The sequence below is a fragment of the Myzus persicae genome, unplaced genomic scaffold, assembly GCF_001856785.1.
Source record: "Myzus persicae strain clone G006 unplaced genomic scaffold, MPER_G0061.0, whole genome shotgun sequence".
Classification (NCBI taxonomy): Eukaryota; Metazoa; Arthropoda; class Insecta; order Hemiptera; family Aphididae; genus Myzus; species Myzus persicae.
The window spans coordinates 1,111,176-1,131,202 of NW_019104266.1; the positions used below are offsets into that span (position 1 = coordinate 1,111,176).

The following is a 20,027-nucleotide window of genomic DNA, read 5'->3' on the forward strand; positions in this document are numbered from 1 at the left end:
TGTCTTTTCTGATACTATCTTTTCTAATACTGTCCTTAATTAATGTAGTTTTTTCTAGGTTTTGATGAGAGAATTGAATATAAATTGTCTATCAATTTGATTTTTTTTAAATATTTCTAAACATTTACATAATCATATGTCCGGATAAAGTTCATAAAAATGACGAATTTCAAATATCAACGATATAACTACTTACGCAGACGGTTTCTACCAAAAATATACACAGCGACAACAAATGCGGACGCACTTGGGTTATTAAAAAGACACAATTTTGGAAATTGGTCACACTCTGATGACTTTCTTTTTATTTAAGCATCGTACCATTATTATTATAATAAAATGACTGTTATCTTATTATATTATTACAGAACATATTTTTTTCAACAGTCTTCGTTGTCAATGATTGACGAAACGAAAGAAAGCGGAATAGACGATTAATCAACAACGATCCGGTACATATTGATAGGTATTACTTATTATACACCACGTGCGCACAGGGTCGTCGTCGATGCGTATTTCGAATCTAGTTTTCTAAATTTTCGTAGAGAAAAAAAAACCCGAAATGTAACGATCACCCAGACTCGACCGAGCCATAACGTGACGGTACCTATATATATACGCGATGTACGTGTCATAAACTGATTGGCTTATAATATTTGCCCAAAAGCGTTCGTCTTCAACCACGGAGAAACCGAAAAAAAAACATCAGCTGACGGCTTTCTTATTTTCTATTTCATGTTTTTCGTCAAACATTCAATGCTCGCCCATCTAAAACGCACAGAGGTTTATCGACGAATTACAGCTTTAGGAGATCAGCGTAGACCTGTGCAGCGTGCATTTCCGTATATTATGCGTTCTTAATATTATGCACTCGCTTGACCTACTACATCAACTAACACCGCTACCCATCTGTGGTTGGGTACATTATCGTATTATACAACATATACGCCGGCGTGATAAACCCGTTAGGTTGTTTTTCGGCGTGATTTATATAATAATAATGTATATTATTTTGACAATAATTGAATGATATAAAAATATGTACATGTCCCGCGGTACGGAGTAAAGTAAAATAATAACGATGTCGAATTCCAGTTTACGTAACTATATATTATATTGTATTTTATACTGCTGGGCAAAAAAATATAATTTTTATTTATATAGGTGTACGATGAACTTTGGTCATACAGGTATACAGGTAATCTATATCTATACTAGATATCCTATAGCTGCTGCGGAATGTGACACTGCAGTGGTCAGTGACATTTTAACCATATAGTCGCACGTGTATACAGATGTATGTCCGCGTTCGTTTTACCGCCGTTTTGTTCACGGATTTGCGCCAATGAATAATCCTATTATTAACGAGGCAGCTCTAAAATAATGACAAAAATAATTTTAATGATATTAAAATAGAACTCTGGCACGTCCGTTGAATTCGTGATTACAGCAACGGGACGAAACTGCTATTTAGTATTTTTCATGTTTATTTTCCACAGGGCCCGAAGTAACGAATTACATTCGGTTTCCTCGACTTAAAACGATGCATGAATAATAAACAAATATTAACATGTGGGATAAATCGTGTGACAATACTGCGGAAATGGTCGCATAGATCGTAGTGAAGACCATATAAAATAATATGTATAACGATCGAAGGATGTGACGGAAAATGTTCCGATTATTATTCATGTCGTCGAAACGCAGACCATAAACGGGCGTCGTGTTATACCGCGTGATTATAATATTATATCGTATAATACGCTCGGCGTGCATTCTTGGGGAGCCGGAAAACATTTCAGATCGGGTGATGGGGTCGGTGGTTCCGTGATTCTTGCATCGTTGTAAGTTAATGCGACTTTAATTTTGTAATTTTTTGGTTTTCTTGATATTTCGGGGAGAGGGGAGGTGGGGTGAGAAGTCTTGACCCCCAAAAACCCGGCTGCGTTCACCTCTGGCATTCGTAATTCAACGCACTATATATCGTCACTAGGCTATAATATACATAATAATATAAATCCAATATACCTATCGCTGTTACAACTCGTAGCTAATTATATATTTCGTGTGCACACACTTAGGAGCATATTATATACATATATATAAATTGCATAATGTGTGCATGCGTATATATCGTATACGATAGCGTATAACATTATTTTAAACCATAAATAAATATATATATACTTATCGTTGTAATTGTATAGGAAAGTATTAAATAATATTCTTCTTCGAACGCTTCGGAAATAATAATAATAATAATATTAATTATATAATATAGTAAAATTGAATTAGTAGCAATTCAAACTTCGTCTTATACAACATGTATATAGATACATTATGTACCCACTACACACTAGCACGTTCCATTTATAATTGTTGGTTTTATTAATGTTTATGACGTGAAAAGCTTAACTTACGATACTTCAATATTCCATAATATTATATACATATATAGGTACATATTATTATAAGTAATTATAGATTATATAGATTCTAAATTATTAATAACAATAAATTTTAACAAATTGTAACAATAATAATAATGATTGTAATTATTATTATTTTAGAAAAATGTTCTGTGATCTCTTATAAGGCGTTTGTGTGTAATAATTGTTATCGAACAGAAATCGTTTATTATAAATTAAACTCCCCATCGGCCATCATCAAAATGTTACGGGGCAAAGTGCATATGGAATAATATAATATATAATGCATTTCCTTGGTTGTCCATAAAATTAATTATTTAAATAATATAATTTTTTAAGGATTTTTTTTACTTTTTGAAAAACCAAACACCGCATATTATAACCGATCTCAATTGAAGGGAGGCCCCACGTCGTCGAATTTATTAAAAACGGCGATGGGGGAGTCAACTCCGAAAAATAAGATAGTGTAAAGGTTTCAATTAATCAACAATCTTTTGCAGCGTTTTGACGTTTCAATGGATTAATGTGCTTCACCGAAGTGAAAACCCAAGGCCTAATCTCCCCCTGTTTTCTACCACCATTGTATTATATTTTAAAGTGTAGTAAAAACGCTTACTGATTAAACAGACTATACGGTAATTTTTCATTTTTAGCAAAAACCGGCAAATGCGTTTCATCAGCAACTGGCAGCTCTTTAACCAACTTTACCATGGTACCTATGTGAAACTAAAAACTTATTTTGGTATTTCCCTTTTAAATGTGTTATTCTAAATTATTTCACAGATGTTGTGAGTCGTAATTACTATGATTTATTATATATTAACACCTCCAAGTAATCTGTTCTATTGGCATCAAATATAAAATGTAATGATATTATTATATTATTTTGTGAATGCCTCCCCCATATAATGTATAGAAAATCTATCAATAGAGTTTAAGAATAAATATTTAAACTAAATTGATATAAACAATTATTATCATACGTATCAAAATAATTAATTTAGTGAAATCTAATATTTAAAAAAAAAAAATTTTTCAAAAAAATTTTATCGAATGGCAAAAATAATCAAATAGACCTGAATATTTTAATAATATAATTATTTCGGCTATGAAGGTACCTATCAGAACGATCAAGAATATCCGATTTAAAAAAAAGTTTCGTCCGACGAACGTGACGCGAGTGCTGCTTAATTTTTAAATTTTTTCGAGTTTAATTGTCTGGACGCACTCGTTTTGTAAATTACCTACACCGCCAGACAGACTAAATTACTAAGAATCAGTACGATACACCGACCGCGACGCTAAGTTTGTTCGACATTGTAGTATCGTTAAATATATTATGTACGGACATCATCGTAGTAATGAATTAATATTAATTACCCGCATTAATAGAAATGTCCCCGTGACCTTTACGCGCAGCTCGCATTTTATGTCATTTAGATTAATTTGAAATGCCTTAGATGAGTTTGTTCAGAGACTGATTCCGAACAGTAGAATAGTGTTATTGTGTTAGGACTTAGGGACGTTGTTTTGTTTAATATATCATTTGTTTTTCTATCCATCGAATGGACAAATAATAATTTGATAAATCAAATGAATAGGAATACTAGATAAATTTTTAAAAGATCTTAAATTAATTATTTTAAAAAAATATGTAAAATTAAATAATTATACCTAGATAAATGTTGAGAAATAAACTTTTCATTTCCCTTTATGTATTTATTTATTTTTTTTTTTGTACTACAAATATATTTATAATAAACGATATTTCTATATATATATATATATATATAAATATAATATTATATATATATTACTAGCCTGATGTATTGTGTACATTTTGTTTTCTAAAAATTATTTTGCCCACATTGTGATACTACAAGCTTTGGTTACTTGTATTTCTTATAAGTTATAACTACTATTTTTAACTATTATATATAATATATATTATATAGAATAAAATATAATATAAATATTATATTTGCACGACGTATAAAAATTAACGGTACGATTTTAGTTTTTAGTTTTTTAGTGTTGTTTCCTTGCTATAATACGTGCTTTTATGAATATTGTAGAATTTATATTGTTGTATGATAAATAATTACTGATCTTATTATTATGTATAGGGAAAATAAAAAAAAAACATCTGTTAGCAATAAATTTGAAACACGATTATTGTAAAATATTATTTATTGACCTTTTATCATATTTGTTTACTCATTTTTCTACATAGATCACCTAATCTAGTTCCTTATCCAATTCCTCGACTTCTTGTGCATTATGATTTTAAAAGGTATTATTCAATTTAAAGTTTAAACTGAAGAGGATTAAAATTATTATCCTTGCAATGTTCAATTATCGCTGATAAAAAGGACAAAATATATTGGAAGTGCTGACATTTTATAAGGCTCGCAAGCTCCGTCGTTCTTATTGATTATATACTGACGCAACTATGGCAAAAACCTTCTATTTTATTATACATAAAATATAACCATCTTTCAAATTAATGATTATGAATATAAATAAAGATACAGTACAGAAAAATGATATTACAGAAAAACCAGCACATTCGTTGCTTTAATTCGCAATATAAAATCTGTATAATCAAAATATATCAAATAATTTATTTTAAGAAAAGTGTATTCATAATAATAACGTTGTGTTTACTTATGGGAAACTCTTTTTACAACAACATGTATAAAATGTGCATTGTACAGTCAATTTAAAATATACACCATATACATATTTATAAATTATAAGTAAGTACGTTCTACCTATCTTTACGGTACAAACTATTTAATTCATTTCAAGACTCATTTTAATTTCATGATATTACAGAAATAAATTTGAGAATTACAACAAAAATAGTCAAATCAGTATCGGAAATATTTGAAAATTGACATATAAATGCAATTAGCTGAGATGGTAATCAATATGCGTATACTTAAAGGTGAGTTTATTTAGAATATTCAAAAATGGATTTTGATATTTTTGAAAATGTAGTGTTTACAATTCATTGTCGAAGGATTAAGTACAGTATGTTTAATGATGAAATAATTTAGATTTAAAAAAAGGTCATTCTCAAAATTTAACGATTTATATTGAAACACAAAAAATGCTGCTTTAGAAGGTATAATTACGCAGTCTTTCCATTTTTAACTTTTAAGTCATACAGCTGATAAAAAACATTTAAAACTAGTTATTTTATTCGAAAAACACATAATAATTATATATTATGTTGTTTGAAAACCGACCAGATAAGTTAAGTATAGTCTACACTCTATATTTGTATTAAAGCATGATCATTTATATAATAATTGTTTTAAAAAAAATACTAGAGGTAAGTTCAAATGTCGAAGTGTAATTTATACCCATTTGAATTCTATTTAGGTACCTACCTATGTCCTATATAGTATATAGATTTTATTATATTTCATGATCATTGGCAAGTATATAAAATATAAAAGTCAATTATTTTATTAGCTATTACATTTTTTAAATTTTATTTTTAATATCATTATGTCGTTAACAAATGATGCAAATAGGAAATGGTGTCCCCAAAGAACACCCGAGAAGACATGATCATAATAAGAAAATGTTTTTAAATTTCATAGTTTAAAATATATTTAGTAGAAATAAAGCAAATCACAAAAGTAAACCAATTTTTATTCAATTTATATAATTATAAGTATATTGTAGACGCTTTTAAATAGGTACTTTTTACAGTTTGTACTTAGTATACTACCTATATTGATTTGATCATCGGCTTCTACATGGGTACTTCAAATAAATAAAGTTAGTTGAAATAATTAATTCTACTGACTCACTCACAAGTCCTTAATATCAAATAGAACACTCTGCATACAACATACATTAGATAAATTTTTAATTAACGGTTGTTAAAGATCTATAAATATATAATAAACCGTACAACACTTTTTGTATTCAAATGGTCCATTATTTTTATAATTTAGAGATTCCGAGGAAATTTCAGAATGAGTGTTAAATAAATTATAAATGCAATGTTACTAAACACAATGAGGAAATATTTTTTTTTGTACTCCATAGCGTTTTGTAAAAATGTAATTTCTTTCTTAATACATTAATTATCAGTTAAACTATAATATTAGACATATACTCATATTTATTATATTATATTTATTATTTATACATTTTTTATTTATGAATGAAATTCTTTAACCCTGTGCTAATCTATAGAAGTCCGACTCAGTTTAACAACTCTAACAATTATCATACCTATAACTGTTACTTTGTTTGTTCGTTTTATACACCTATATATAATATATATTATATATATTCATAAAATTAAATTTATGTTTGCAATTTTACCGAAAATATAGTCAATACATAATGTGAGACGTGAGTACCATCATTACATATATATTATATATATTACACATAACCGGGTAATGGAGTCCAAGTGAAATATAACAATGGCTTTGGCAGACGCGCAAACGATTCCTAGGACGATAATTTTCTTCTTTTTTTTATTTTTGTTTCTTAATTTATATCTTCTAAGAACATTAAATAAATGTTCTAAGTACTCCGAGTTCCGATACATTACTGTTCAGAAAATTACATCTGTATATTATGTAACACAATCGCACTCAATATAAGCACTGATTTTTATATATTTTGAAAACTGAATATTAATTATAAGTGCAACCGATACATTTACCCACAGAGTAAAATATGTTATATTATTACAATATTTTAACAGCAAACTCAATCTCATTGTCATCAGCACATTACATTCGTCTATATGATATTCCCTTATTTATAACGAAGAGTATGATTTTACCTTTTCATTTCTAACTATTAAAAATATACCGTTGATTTGTTGCGTAATATTTTATTCATTTTAATTGTGCTTTTATTCGAGGTCAAACCATGACACTGGCTCTGCAATTTATACACAATAATATTATGTTAGTACAATGCAGCGAAGTATAAATAAATACGAGAAGAGTTAACAATTTTTAAACAAGCAACACAGGTTGGGATCATTATAAATTATAACCAAATATTATTGAATGAAAATAAGTAGAATATTATAATTATTGTATTGGATGACACCCATTCAATGACAATGCACAGTTATTTACACTACAGTATATACCTAGTACTTATCTAAAATAAATGTAATACCTAATATAGATATATTGTATAAACTACTTTAAAGCATACAAGCGGTGAGATTTAGAATTTTGGAATGGGAGGATAAATAATTCAAATTTTAAGTAAAAAACTGATGCTTTTTCAATGCTGTTATTCAACAATCTCATTTGTCGATACTTATTTATTTTTCTCTGTATCATGATAACAAGACCAACCTAAAAATTATAGGCATTCTATAGAAATTAATAGTACTATTGGGTGTTAATATTAATAAATGTTATTACCAAATTAATAAAATAATTTATTGAATTGAATTAAATATTAATTGCATTGAATTATGTTCTTTTAAACAATTGGTACTTTCAATAGTGAATAGTTTAAAACAAAAGTTAAGATGTCCTCCATACCCCCTCCCCATTAAATACGCCCCTGGTATAACCACGTTATTGTGAAATTTAACATTAGAGCACCTGCAACATATATACACATATTGGTACAAATATATGTATAATATAGATTATAATTCAATAAAAAATGTTAACAGAATGTATTGTATTGAAATAATTGCAGATACGTACACCTTACACTACATGTCTACATATACATTATATTAAGATGTTGTGTTGCATAAGCATTTATAACATAATTAGAAATTAGAATAATATATTAATTTATTTTATTCGGACTGCAGTTATACACATTTCCAATCAGCGTATAAAGTGAATTCGAATTAAACTACCTACACATATATCGTCGGTGTACAATAATATGATATATATTCTTAATAGTTTTGTATTTTATGTTTATTGTTTAACGACTTAGGATATAAAATGTCGTATGCGAAAACACATATATTTTTTTCTACGTACGTACGCGTGTGTGTGCGTATGCGTGTCTGAAGACTGGAGCGGAAACAATGCGAAATGCATATCTGAAATAAATAATCGGGAATAATAAATAGAAAGAACAACGGCCGGTCCAAGTTAGCACTTCCGACCGGGCTCATAAAATAGACGGGCCAAAAAAAAAAAAAATAATCCGATGGTACTGCTAGCCAACCTCCCTTTTGCCGCTCTATCTGCTTCAATATATATATACATTACATGCACCAGATGAACGGAAAAAAATACAAATATATTTATATACCTAAATATACAATATAAATGTGTGTGTGTGTGTGTGTAAAATATAAAATAATATAGTCATTTGTTTGCAGTGTTTATAATATTATTATAACCAGACTGCTCATACCTCATTAAAGTTCTACCTTTACTCCAAAAATTTTGTCACACTCGACGATGTTTTTGCTTTGTATTAATACCCGTGACGAAATACCAAGAGACAAATACTTATAGTTGGGAAGTGCAACTGTGCAACTGTATAAATTATTTTTCATTTGCAAAATTGCAATGACAATTTCATTTTAAACTTAAAACATTAGAAATGTTCAGTTTAAATCATAAATCATCTCCTTAAAACTTTGAAGTTTAAACTGTGTATTCCAATGATTTAAAAATAATTCTAACTTAAAGACAATGAGTGATTTCTTTAGTTAAAGTGATCTACGTTCTATATATTATGATTCAAAATTAGCACATACATACATACCTATAATATATTATGAGCATTAGTGCATGAAAATAGGTAAGCTTATATGTATAGTAGCTTAAAAAAATGATCTCGTCATATTTTATGTTTAAGTATAGAATTATATAATGTCTTCAAATTAAAAGTTAGATAATTATTAACTAAATATACCTAACGCCCTAACTATATTACATAATATACGTACAATACCAGCATATGAATACCAAAAACGAACGTAGACATAATTAAAAAAACACTAGAGCCCTTATTCTTGAAACAATATAAAAGTATATAGCATAATATAATAATTTACGCGTGGGCCACACTCTTAAACACATATTATATAATAATCTAGGTATTTGGAAATATAATATTTAATTTAATTTTGTGCTCTTGTACCGACAACTTACTGACGTAATGTACTTCCAGTAAGCAAAACATTACAACGCACACACAGGTAATGTATACGGAGTACGCAAACAAAAATTGTGAATGGAATTTATACGATTTTTAATGTTTCTCCCACGCACAAACTGAAATTAAACTGTATTATAACAGGGTGAATTTTGGTCATAAAACTACACCTCGCAGTGCCAGAATAAATTACCAACCAAATAATAGTTGTGTGGTGACATTATGATATGAATAAAATACAAAAGTAGTATAAATGTTTAATATTGTAACGCAGACATTCAACAAACGTAAAAAGTAAGAAGTTCAAAGAATAATTATAATATGTATTTCGCATAAATATCTTATTAACCCACTTAAAAACAATTATTTTAACAACGTCTATATTATAATAATACTTACTTTCCATTTATACTGGTTAGTGATTAGTGATTACTGATTACCTTTGTTTTTTATATCCTATAGGTACCCGTATATTTTTTAAATAATAATTATATCCATTTAGTTTAGGAAAGATTTAATTTTTGTTGTGGTAAAATATGCTAATTATTATTTCATAACAATTCTTAAGGCATTTTATTACCTACTTATATTTTGTATTGGTTTAAAATATCAAATATAAAATACAATGTACTACATATTGCATAGAACTTTAACTATTATAGTTGTATATCACTCAGGCACGCCCGGAGGGGGTGGCCAGGTGGTGCAAATGCACCACCTGAGAATTTTAATAATTTGGATTTTTTAAATAAATAATAAAATATAAAAATTCCTTCTCTGTAAATTTTTAATTTATGCCCATGATTATTCCCAATATAGTAAATATTAAATACTTATTAGCTATTCAGGCATCTGACTATTCTGAGATACCACCGTCTGCCGCATTTTAGTACTGTGTACAGCCACGTCTAACCACGCGTCTATTATTAATACATTTATTTTGGTCATCAATAATATTATTATGAATTTCGTTATCTGACATCTATTCTGTGGTACACTATTATTTATATATATATATATATGTATGTGTGTGTTATACATCTAAAATTCTATCTAATTTTTATATTTTACAAGAAGTAATAAATAAAATGAGTTATGTTTTAAATATATTTTGTTATACCCATTATTGATGATAATTAATATATGTCATGTAATAAGTTTTAGGGGGTGTGGGGGGCAAAGCCCCCCACATCTTATATTGATATTAAAAATATTTTGCACCTAGTGAGCTACATCTCTGCGGGCGTGCCTGATATCACTAATTTCTTATCAATAAGTAAGCTATAAATGAATAAATCATGATCATACACCGATATTTTAAGGCACTATCGTGACCCAAATACTATATATGTCTATACATAACAATTAACAATATATAGGTAGTATAGATTAGGGATCAATGGCTTGTGGGTGGACACAACTGTCAAGATTTATTTAGAATATTCTATAAATCTATATTTGTTCAAATGTCTGTTTAAAACCAATACTTTTATCTCAGATTATCGTAAAATACCACTACTTGCAATTGCAAAAATTGATTTCAAAACTTTCCTGTACTTCAGAAGTTAGAATAGTAATCAGTATCAGTATCATCCCGATAAATGTTTATTCATGAAACATTTATGTAATAATGTAAAACTTTACTTGAACAATAACGATTATGATACCACCATTATTTTGAAATTGTTAGAGTAAAACGAAAATAAGCATTTAAAAAGAATAAGGTGGGCAGTAGCTGTACAGTACGAGACACTAGTACTGAAGTGTACTTCGTCTTTGATTAAGTCACTAGTCACTGTAATATATTATGTGTTAAATTTGAATTCAAAAATAATTTATTACTCATGAAAAAAATGAAAAACGATTTTGAGCGAACACAGCCTGTCTATTTTATTATATGAGTAATTTATTTTACTATTAGTAATACGGTAAGTAGAATTAATTTTTAGTTTTTACCTTAAACATTGCATTTGAAAATGTCATTGTTTGTATATAATATAATAACATAGATAAGTTAAAAGTTGTAAGTACCTAGAAATAATATTTTTTTCAACAAAATAACTGAAATTGTTATTCTTTGCTTAAATATTTAAATTTTTTATTACAAAATTGAAAATAATCGTAATTTTGATGAATTTTGTTGGTAAAAATTTGAACTTCAAATGCTTATAAAAACTATGTTTCATTGATATTTTTAAATGGCTTTAATAACAACTTACTAGAAAACTTATACTACATTTGCAAACCTCTTGACTACCTGTACGAAAAAGTTTTGTCGACCTAGAAAGTGTCAAATATCTATATAAATAGCTCAAAAGGAGTCAATATATTTTGAAAATGTTGTTTTGTATTGAAAATTATTACAATATAAGCATTTAGCACAATTTTAAAATATCCAAAGGGTTATTTTTTTTTTAATTACAAAAAAATAAGGCGATCGGTAGACATGAAATCGCTGTTATTTTAGGGTGAATATCCAACGTTGTTGCAATTTAAACTTCAGAGTTCAGACGCTTGACTTTTTTTTTTTAATTTCTCTTATAACAATTTATTTGGAATCTTGTATTAAGTTGTCAAAGAGTAGGTATGAATATTAAAACTATAATTTGTCCGGTTGTGAATAAGTTTGGGAAGCGCTGATATAGACTATGTAAGTAATCACTAATCATGTACAGCCATAACGTTATGTCATTAATTTATATTAACGTACCTATAGTTTTAGGTGAGTGTTTACATTGAACTCCGCATACCTATACGGCTATGCCTAATGTTTATAATGTCTAACATTTTGAAACTAAAGACTTGCATCAATATTATCAATAATATCAGTTTAATATAATATGTAGTTAATATATGTATATTAGAATATATTAATTAAAAGCATCAATTAAACGAAGACTTAGTAATTCAAAGCATTCTAAGAAATGACTATGATCGGAACTATATTCGACGAGTTTTGAACTCTGAGAACTCCGGTACAAAAGAAAATATTGAAGCCTTTTTAAAAAAAACTCTATTGAGGTAGGTAAGTACCCACTACCCAAATATTTGTTATTAATTTACAATATATACATATACAAATTAAAATACATTTTTAGCCTAAGCTTAACTAGACTCTAGTTGATCTTTGCTTGTAATTGTTATAAAACTTTTATAGGCGTTTTTATTTTAAATACTCATACTTACAATGTAATACATAATTCATATAAATATATAGTACATAAAACATACTATTATGTATACAATGAGTTGTCTGCTTACTATACTTGCTAATAATAATGTATAAGTATAACATTTATCATTAAAAATGTGTATTATAATTTAAATTAATTATTGATTAATGGTTAAAAGAATATCAGCATAATATTTGTTTTCTGTTTTTAAAATTTGGGCTATAAAATGTTCAGTAGAACCAACCTTATGTGGTAAAATTTAATATTGGAGTGAATTGACCTATTACAAATATAGTCAATAACATTACTTGTGTTTGTGCATACGATATTTTTAAAGATATTTGAGTTTCTATTCAAGTTATGAGTATTGAGTACCTATGTGAAATATTTAAAAATGATCATTACGTTATAATATAATACACAAATAATTGAGATATTGTAAAAAATCAAACGTATTATAAAAAATACCGGGACAAATATTATTACCTCTAATCTAGTCACGATAGCGTTTTAAATAATACATTGATAAATTCCCCACGTATTAGTGAATATTTTAAACAAAACCCAAATCGATATTTTATCTCAGTTTAAATTAACACATTATTATAAATAGAGTCAGTTTGTTTTGTTTGGCGTTTTCGACATGTACGAACAAAAGAAAAATCGTGTAACGATTTGTCGAGACCTTAAAAATCGTTCTATCGATCCTAATTTTATAAAAAAACATAATAACAGGTGACGAGACATGGGTTTATGGTTGCGATCTCAGTCATCTCAATGGAAAACAAAATTTTTCTCTCGGCAAAAAAAGCTCCCTAAGTGTGATCAAATGTCAAGACAATGCTGATTGTTTTTTTTGATATTGAAGGTATTGTTTATTATGAATTTGTACCCTAAGGACAAACAGTCAATCAGGTATTTTACAAAGACGTATTAATATGTTTGGGAGACAAAAATCGTAAAAAACGCCTTGAAAATGGCGAACAAGAACCTGGTTTTTTCTCCATGACAATGCGCCAGCCCATTCAGCGCTGTCGAAAAGTGAATTTTTGGCTGATAAAAAATACCTGTAGTTGTCCCACACCATCCCTATTATCCTGATCTGCCCCCCTGTGATTTTTTTTTTTTTCCCAAAACTAAAATTTGCACTCAACGAACAACGATTTCAAGATGTAGAAGAAATTATAGCGAATACGGCAGCAAGACTCAAAGTCTTAACTTCGGTGCAGTTCCAAAGGACTTTCGAAAAATGACAAGAATACTGGGACCATTGCATTTTGTCCGAAGGATAGTATTTCGAAGCAGAAATAATTAAATAATGTGTAACTTAACTTTTGTATTTATTAAAAATAAAATCCTGGTATTTTTTTATCACACCTCGTACATAAGTTTTATAATAGGTAACTCACTGTCATATTATGGTTAACAACACATGATTGGTATTTGATTAACGGAAATGAACCTATGTACCTAGGTACCTATATTATTTAGTACCTGCAGTACTATTATATATTTATATATTATACATAAATACCAATATACCATAGGTAGTAGGTCTCAACGTATGGGTCAGAAGGGAAATAAAAAATATGATGAGCTGACAACCTCCATAATATTGTTTTAATTTGTGATATCATCCATTAGTGGCTATTTTTTAGCTGTATCTTATTTTTTACACATTTTAATTTGTATCATCGTAGGTTAGGTTAGGTGGGGTTACAAACCAGTGTCTAGACAGGCCTGAGTACCTAATAATGACATGTGTCAATAAAATGAGTCCTAAAATGTTTGTTGATGGTAAACTAAAGGTGGCTCTATTTGACTGTTCAGCATACAAATTTTGTTCAGCCCCAAAGCAAAAAAAAAATTTTAATTGGGCCCATGTTACCTATTATTTATTATGCAACCATGTATAGATGTAGGTAACCATACAAAATGTTACATACAATCGACTTGCAATATTACCTGTTTATTGGTTTACGCCAATATATTCCAGCTCCGAGTTCAAAACAATAATAGTAACTCGATATCACTTTTTCCCATTCTAACATTTCCTAAATTCTAACAATGATTTTTTAATGGAGCCTGATGACGAGTGATGATGTTTTTATGTTTTTCATAATTATTTTACATCTTTAAAATATTTTGAAAATTATCGTTACGTGTACAACACTGTATAATATTGACCGTTATCAATTTTTAGAATTTCGCGCCATTTCTTTATTTTAGACATTCTTATCATTGAATACAATTCGATATTGATTACAGGTACATGAGTACATTTTGCATTATTGCATATTTATTTTTGTTATTTATTTGTTGAAACTTTTTCGTTACTCAATATTAAAATATATAACTTTATGCTTTTGTTTTAACTTTTACTTGCTGAGTTGAATGTATTAAAATAAATAAAAAATCTTGGTACTAAAATGCCGTGTGAAATGATAACGGTCCAATTGGGCCAATGTGGAAATCAAAGTAAGTAATTTAAATACTAGGAATGCGTTGCCTCATTGACAATTGTAATTCAGCTTTATTTGGACATATTATGATGATTTAATATTACCTTGTGGCTTGTGTTAAGTTGGATTCGAATTTTGGAAAAAACTATGTGCCGAACACGGTATCAATCCAGAAGGAGTCCTGGAGCCTTTTGCTACAGAAGGTGTTGGTGATCGAAAAGATGTTTTTTTTTATCAAGCCGATGACAACCACTATGTTCCGAGAGCAGTTTTGCTGGATTTGGAGCCACGTGTCATACACTCAATCATGTCTTCCAACTACTCAAAAGTAAGCTTGATGAAATTTTTTGAGTATGGTGTTGCCGTTCTAATACTAATTTTATTTAGCTTTACAACCCTGAAAATGTCTATTTATCTAAACATGGTGGTGGTGCCGGAAACAATTGGGCATCAGGTTTTAGTCAGGGTGAAAGATTACAGGAAGAAGTGTTTGACATATTAGATCGCGAAGCAGAAGGCGGTGATAGCCTTCAAGGATTTGTGTTGTGCCATTCAATTGCTGGAGGAACAGGTTCGGGAATGGGTTCATTTATACTTGAACATTTAACTGATCGATATCCAAAAAAAATTATCGAAACATATAGTGTATTTCCAAATCAAGATGAAATTAGGTAAGGTTAACTGTTTCGTATGTTTCAAATCAGAATAATTAAATTGTTGTTTCAAACAAATTTGTATTTATAGTGATGTAGTTGTACAACCTTACAATTCGTTATTGACTTTAAAACGACTTGCACAAAGTGCAGATTGCGTCGTAGTCTTAGATAATACTGCATTAAATCGGATTGCTACTGATCGTTTACACATAGAAAATCCTTCATTTGCTCAAATAAATTCATTAGTATCTACAATTATGTCTGTTTCAACAGCTACTTTAAGGTAATTTGTTAAATTTTATTACTTGTACATATTATTTAGAATACTGAACTTATAGTTTTGATCTTATTTAGATACCCATCATACATGAACAACGATTTAGTTGGTCTCATTGGACCTTTGATACCATCACCACGTTTACACTTCCTTATGACAGGTTATACACCATTAACTACTGATCATGAGGTACTTAAATTGATTTTTTTTTATATTTTGCAAAATGTATTTATATGTGTTACATAATATAATATGATTTATATTAATTTCTATTATTTTGTAATTAGGATGCTAGTATTCGTAAAACAACAGTATTTGACGTAATGAGACGGTTGTTACAGCCTAAAAATATGATGGTGTCCACAGCTCAGGAAAGATCTACTATACCACATTGTTACTTATCTATATTAAATATAATCCAAGTAATTATTTTATATATTTGGTTAACAAATTAAGTTATTAAAATAGTGAATAATAATCATACAATTACAGGGTGATGTCGATCCTACTCAAGTATACAAATCACTCCAAAGAATTAGAGAAAGAAAAACTGTAAATTTCATTAATTGGGGTCCATCCAGTATTCAAGTTGCTCTTTCAAAGAAGTCACCTTATGTTCCAACTGCGCATCGTGTATCTGGTCTTATGTTAGCCAATCACACAAGCATATCTCAAGTAGATACTTTATATCTTAAAAATTAAACTATTATAATCCAAGTTGGAATATTAATTGTTAATTGTTTTCAGCTTTTCCAAAGAGTCCTGGATCAGTATGACAAACTACGACACAGAGAAGCGTTTTTAGATCAATTTCGTAAACAAAACATGTTCAAAGATGACCTATGTGAAATGGATGATTCTAGGGCTGTAGTACAAAATCTTGTAGACGAGTATTTGGAAGCCACAAAGGACACATATCTTCAATGGCAACCTGTATGTATATAAAATAGAAATGTTTTGTGTGCGGTATTGTATGAAATGCATGAAATAGTATTATGAATATTGATACCATGTTTTCATTTTATACAATTATTGTTAATTGTTAACAATCTTATTTAGGTATGATGTAGACTACATCATGTAGTTCAACAAAGTTTATAAAAAACTGAAAATAAATATTAAGTAGTGATTTGATCATTAATAAGTTAGCATTTTACTGTGTATAAAATTTGTTTTTAGTGGATCTAATTTGCATAACAAACTAGACTATTTTGCAAGTTGTTAACACAAAGAATTTTTTGGTTTCAACAAAATATTGATCACTAAGATAACTATGTCTCACTTTTTAAATTTATGTTAACCTTAAAAATTTTAACTTTAATAAAAATATCAAAAACTAAATTTAGTTTACCACATCAAAATTAATTTATCAACTTATAAAGATTTTCGTCAAGATGTTTTATACTTGTTATCTAAGCTCATATATTATTATGTGAACCAATTGTAAATTTGAATGTATGTCATTATTAATTACATATTATGTATCATACTACTGCTTGTTATAAAAATTATTTACATAGATCTAATTTTGATTTTTGATTTTCAGAAAAATGTTGTCAAGAATTAGGAGAATCAAAAAGTTCATTAATTTACCATTTTTCAACTTACTACTAACATTCATCACAATTTTTTGAGTTATATAATTTATTATAATTATATCTATTTAACTTTTTTTACACTTTGTTGAAAACTTATTGTTTATATTTACTAACGCATAACATAGTGATCTGAGTTCCCTGTTTATTGTATTTTTTTTTTAGTGTTACTAATTAATAATTATAATGGTTCAGTAAATATTGAATTATTATAGGAAAAATTTGCTTCTACAAAAATAATTTATGTTTGAATTTTATGTGGTTATTATTACTACATGCATATTTAACAATTATATTGAAAATAAATGATGCTCAATATAAAAAGAACAGATTTTAGTCAGAGAAATTCTCAATGTTAAAATTAAATATAATGTTTTAAATTTTCATTGTTGGTATTTTTTTCAAAACTTCTTCGATGTTATATATTAAAATGCATTTGAGTCTCATGATATGTACAAAAAATTATTTAGGGAATTAGGATACGAGAAAATTAAAAATAAGAGTTAGAAACAAATTCTTTTATAGTGTCATTTTATGTACAATATTGACTGATTGTTTTTAATTTTTTGTACTTGTGTCTTGTGAACAAATTATTTAATAGAGATATTCTATAGTTGTATGTATAAATAAAAGTAATATATATTTGTCATAAAAAATAGTTTAATGTTTTACTTTTTTTAAATAAATAATTTGACTATATTTTATTATATTTGTAATATTATTAGAAGTTATTTAAATTCCAAAAAATATGTTCAAGATTTCAACCATATTCAACATTTAATTGTAATAATAATGACAAGGCTGTTTTTTTTTATTCATTCTTAATGCTGCTTTACCGCATTTTTCAATTATTATTTAAAAATAACCATATAATCTTAAAGTTATAGCTACATTAGTTATAGGTTATAGCTATAGTTTTATTTATGGATTATAAATGTAATACGAATATCAACCATGGTAAACATTTTACTTTATATTATAACATTATAACTGTAATACATTTGAAGAATTATAACATACATTTAAGAACTCTGAAAATTCTGAAAATGTACATAATGTCAATTTCTTTTTGTAAACTTTGATCCGTCGATATTAGTATTTTACATGGTAACTAATATTAAATAATTGTTCTCATAATATTCAATAGATTATATTTCTGCCATATTTTTAGACATAGGTAATATAATTGTTATTTTATTAAGAGCAAATATTGTTATGTATTTATTATTTATTCAATTCCATAACAACAAATTATATTGAATAAAAAGATAATATTAGTTAATTAAATAACTCCATGGGAAAATCTCAGCCAAACTGAATTGTGCTCAAAAGTTATGCTTGAACCAAAATTCACAGGAAGCTGTGCTGAGATTATCAAGCTTGATCTGAGTGGTGAACTGGTGATTACTCATTGCACACTCAAAACACATTTCAACAACTTTTTTACTTAAAAAAACGCACCAGACCACCTAAATGGTACTAAAATTACAAAACCATCGGTACTAGTTAAAATACTTATAAATGGATATTCTCAAATTAAATAGGTAGGAACCTGCAACCTAGATATATTCCTGACCAAGGATATTTCCAATTCCTAATGGAATAAGATTCACTTACACCGAGGTACAACAGCAGCTATTTATAAATTAATGTCAATAAATAAAAAAAAGTTAATAATCCAGTTTTTATTTATTTTTAGTTAGATATTAAAGTTCAGACTTCTGAAGGATTTAGCCTTTAGGTAAAGGCCCTGTAATCTGGCTGCAACTTTGAACCATAAACACTAGTAGATAGGTATTGTATAGCTGTATACAAAAGGTTTACTTTCACAGTTTCACTGCTTTCCTTTAGCATGATACCTATTCTACCTATCGAGAGTATTATTTTTTATTTAAATATCCAATTCCAACATTTGTGAAAAAAAAATGTAGCTATTTATCTTAGATAATTTATAATTGTACTTTAAAAACAACTTATGAATTTTAGGACCTAATATTCTTATTAAATTTTTAAGTTTTTGAGTCAGAAACAAATATTTTGTCAGCAAAAATCAAAATGATGTACTAGTTAAGGACTCAGACATTTCAAATGTTCATAAATAACTCAATGAGAGAGTACAATATACTAAAATCTCTGTCTAGAAATGTTTGATACAATAGAAGTTTGGTAAACATTTTAAGACGTTACGGATTCACAGAAGGTAATAATGAAGAATAAAAAAAAAAAATACTAATAAAATCAATTTTATGTGCATTTGTATTTTATAATATATTAACAGTAAAATAAACTAGACTA

The 20,027-nt window shown here is 27.8% G+C and overlaps 1 protein-coding gene across 1 annotated transcript; it reads left to right on the forward strand.

Moving 5' to 3' along the window:
* The first annotated feature begins 15,010 nt into the window (after positions 1 to 15,010).
* Positions 15,011 to 18,336, forward strand: LOC111040688 (tubulin gamma-1 chain-like). Its single transcript, XM_022324693.1, has 9 exons — positions 15,011 to 15,220; positions 15,327 to 15,532; positions 15,592 to 15,875; positions 15,949 to 16,143; positions 16,215 to 16,326; positions 16,425 to 16,559; positions 16,630 to 16,812; positions 16,885 to 17,070; positions 17,684 to 18,336. The coding sequence occupies exons 1-9, from the start codon at positions 15,172 to 15,174 to the stop codon at positions 17,702 to 17,704; spliced, it is 1,371 nt and encodes a 456-aa protein (XP_022180385.1). The 5' UTR covers positions 15,011 to 15,171; the 3' UTR covers positions 17,705 to 18,336.
* Positions 18,337 to 20,027: the final 1,691 nt, after the last annotated feature.

What these genes read in the sequence shown, in the direction of transcription:
- LOC111040688 (XM_022324693.1), top strand. Translation starts at nt 15,172, where the DNA reads ATGCCGTGTGAAATGATAACGGTCCAATTGGGCCAATGTGGAAATCAA. An exon ending in TGTCTTCCAACTACTCAAAA is followed by an intron (nt 15,533 to 15,591) that starts GTAAGCTTGATG and finishes AATTTTATTTAG; the next exon opens with CTTTACAACCCTGAAAATGT. An exon ending in CTATATTAAATATAATCCAA is followed by an intron (nt 16,560 to 16,629) that starts GTAATTATTTTA and finishes ATACAATTACAG; the next exon opens with GGTGATGTCGATCCTACTCA.